The sequence below is a fragment of the Anopheles darlingi genome, chromosome 2, assembly GCF_943734745.1.
Source record: "Anopheles darlingi chromosome 2, idAnoDarlMG_H_01, whole genome shotgun sequence".
Lineage (NCBI taxonomy): Eukaryota > Metazoa > Arthropoda > Insecta > Diptera > Culicidae > Anopheles > Anopheles darlingi.
The window spans coordinates 12079272-12082413 of record NC_064874.1 but is presented as its reverse complement, the minus strand read 5'-3'; the positions used below and the strand labels follow the sequence as shown (position 1 = coordinate 12082413).

The following is a 3142-nucleotide window of genomic DNA, read 5'->3' as shown; positions in this document are numbered from 1 at the left end:
TTAGAGCCAATATTTTACAATAGGCAAACGTAGTAGAGTCAATCATACAGTATGTGACTTCCATTTGGGGAGTGGTACGCTTTTTTCTTTCAAAAAATCTCTGCGGACGAACATGGAGTGTTCATTAACATCCTATTCACAAAAGCAGAATCTACATCAGCTCATGATTCAAGATTGCTCATTTCTTTCCTAGAGCTAGCAACAGACTCTAAACTTATTTACAAATTAAATCAGCTCCAAATCTTAACGCCTTTCTAAGAGTCTCTCTTTTTGTTTTTTTTTCTGAACAAAATGATTTCAAGGATGTTAGTGCTGATCCCCAGTTCAAAATCATTGATACACCGTAATGGCTGTGTGGTTTTGGTATGGGATTTTCTTTATTTTTACTATCGAACAAAAAAAAACATAACAGATTTCATGCAAAACCTAAAATATTCAAACACAATGAAAACCGGAAAACTACGAACGACACGCAGCAGACTGGGCCCCCAGCCTACTCCGTCGTTCCGCATTCTGCGGCTTTTCTTCAACTCCAACTTTCTTTATGTTTTTACTTTCTGCTTCTCGTGCTCCTTGCTTGTTGCACCATATAGATTCCAGTTTCTTTTTTCCATTCCATTATCACCAGCTGGTAAGCTTAGCATATTTACAGTTTCATTTATGTGTTTTGCAAGAGTTTCGAAAGGAAAGGATGCGACACTGCGAGACGGCCGAACGCTGCAGCCTGAGTCAGTGGACCACCTTTTGTTTGGGTGGGAGAGAGGGATTAAGTGTAGCAGGAAGGATGGAAGGAGAGAGAATAAATAAATAATACATTTCCCTTCGAAGCTCGTCGTGCCACTGCAGCTGTATTCTTAAAACTGCTTCTTTAAAATCGCGACCACCAAGCTCGTGGCAGGACGAGCGAAGAGAAATGTGAATCGTTTCTTATGCGCTAACAGCTGCTCCATCGCTTGATTTTTGCTTCGAACGGCAGCACCATCTTGTGAAACATCATGCTTGGTTGGGTTGGATTGTTGTTTCATCAAATTTATTTACACAACCGATCCGATCACGCAGCGGAACTCATCTAAAAACCATCGACCATGATCGACGGATCGATCACAACACAACCGGATAAAACGAGGGATGACGGCGTCCACTTTCCAGCTCAGCACCGCAAAACGCAAGACACAGGGACACCGGGACCCCGGGAACTCCGGCAATGGCCTGGATCTCAACGTATTTCCATAATATGTACAGTAAAACTCAACAACTTGGGAACTCTCCTGCCTCCGGGGCAACACATCTCGAGGATCACGACAACTCCTTTGAAACCTACAACACCGGAGCGGGTAGTGAGGGCAGTGATGAGAAGAGGGCTTGGGAGATGACCAAAAGGGATAGAGAAACAGGAAAGCGGGAAGGTGGCAGACACTTGTCGTCCACCTGAAATCGGTAACCCTCAACCCTCAACAGCTGCTCTATTCGATGCAGAGTCCGTTATCCTACTGATAGTTCACGTTGCAGCTCATCACTCCTGTGATACCGGTTGTTGTTGTTGTTGTTGTTGCTGCGATGACTTCTGACGATGCAGCGTTTGGCTATCGTTGGCACTGAGCACAAAGATGGGCGAACTGTAGTCGACGTACTTATCAGCTCCGATGGCAAAAATCTTCTCGCCACTCGCGTAATGCTTCGTCTTCGATCCACGGCCCCGCTTGAGCATCACAAACACAACGAAGATCGCGACCAGAAAGGCGGAAGCCGTGGCCAGCACGAACACGATCGTCTGGAACGTGTTCTCCGGAATACCGGACGAGGGCTGTGCCAGCGGCACACCGTTTGAGATGCGATGCGCAAACCGTGATTGCGTCATGTCCGCTATCAAATGACCATGATAGAGAGCAAATGCACCCTCTCGCACCATCTCCTCGATCGCGTACGCATCATCCACTTTGCTCGGTTCAATCAGATCAAATCTCAACGTAACGCTTCCGTCCGAATTTTCCTGCACGCGATAATTATCGAAGATGGCGCCGATCAGTGCACTCAACTCCGCTCGAAGTGTCTCGTACACATGGATCAACGAGCGCTGATGGACATTATTGAGCCGCAGCTCAATCTCAACCACCTCGATCGGTGTGAACAGACAAGAGCGGCCACCACGCTTGAAGGTGCTGGACAGTGGCAGTTGATTACCGGCCGCATCAACACACCAGCAAGTATCGCCATTACACTGCATCGGTTCAAAGGCTCCATTCGAATCACAAGCAACCGGGAACGAAGCAGCCAGTTGCAGTGCCTGACACCGGGTAGCCGATGCAGCGAGTCGCTTAGCAACCGAAGGAGAATCCTGTGCATCGCTGATGAAGTTCCGACTTTCGGCTGTCCTGGCCAACTCGATGACCTTCTCGGTGACGGACGAGACCGTACCTATGTAGCGTGGTTCCGGGGCGTAATTGGTGCTAGCCACCGAGACCGGTTGGACCGGCGGTTCCATCTCCTCATCCACCAGATAGTTGTTTTCGTCCACCAGGAACGTGATCTGACGGATCAGTTCTTCCATTACTGGAACGACAAAAATCGAAGATCAGTTGAAATGACTTCTTGACCGAGAGATTTTGAAGTTCCAACGCATTCCTTACCTGGATCACTGGACGATGGTGTATCGGCGGACGAGTCACCACGACGTCTCGCCTGACGGCTGCTACACTTGGGTTCCGAACCCTTCGTCAGCGAACCCTTGACCGGAGCACCCTTCTTATCCGCACACCAGCACACCCCAACGGTCGGTGTTTCGGCAGTCGTCGAAGTGGAACCATTCTGAGGTGCCATCGAACCCAAACACTGCACCGGACTCCAGAAACCCGTCTCCGGGTCGCACCGTGGCTGGAACCAGGTGTTCGGTTGTCCGGCACGCTTTGCCGCCATCGCATTCTTCAGCCGTAACCGTTCACACTGTGACAACACCGGACAGACACCGTTACAGGCCGTCTCACTGTGGAACAGATTCTTCGACTGACAGAAGACTCCCCGGGGTAACATCACTGGGACACATTTGTTCAACCGTGGGCTAAAGCGCCACCGTGTGATGCTCGCGTCCAGTTCGTTCGTTTCACCGGCCACGATTCCTGTGTCGGCGGCCAGGCAGCTTTGATCG

The 3142-nt window shown here is 49.6% G+C and overlaps 1 protein-coding gene across 1 annotated transcript in view; it reads right to left on the bottom strand.

Annotated features, from left to right (window-relative positions):
• Positions 1-358: 358 nt before the first annotated feature.
• The window catches only part of LOC125948474 (uncharacterized), a 43552-nt gene continuing 40768 nt past the window's right edge, over positions 359-3142 (bottom strand). Inside the window, exons 7-8 of the mRNA XM_049674590.1 lie at positions 2628-3142; positions 359-2550 (exon numbers count right to left, since the gene is read on the bottom strand). The exon at positions 2628-3142 is cut by the window's right edge and continues 22 nt beyond it. Of these exons, the coding sequence (XP_049530547.1) occupies positions 1514-2550; positions 2628-3142 (1552 nt within the window). The 3' untranslated portion in view covers positions 359-1513. The remainder of the gene's footprint in view (positions 2551-2627) is intronic.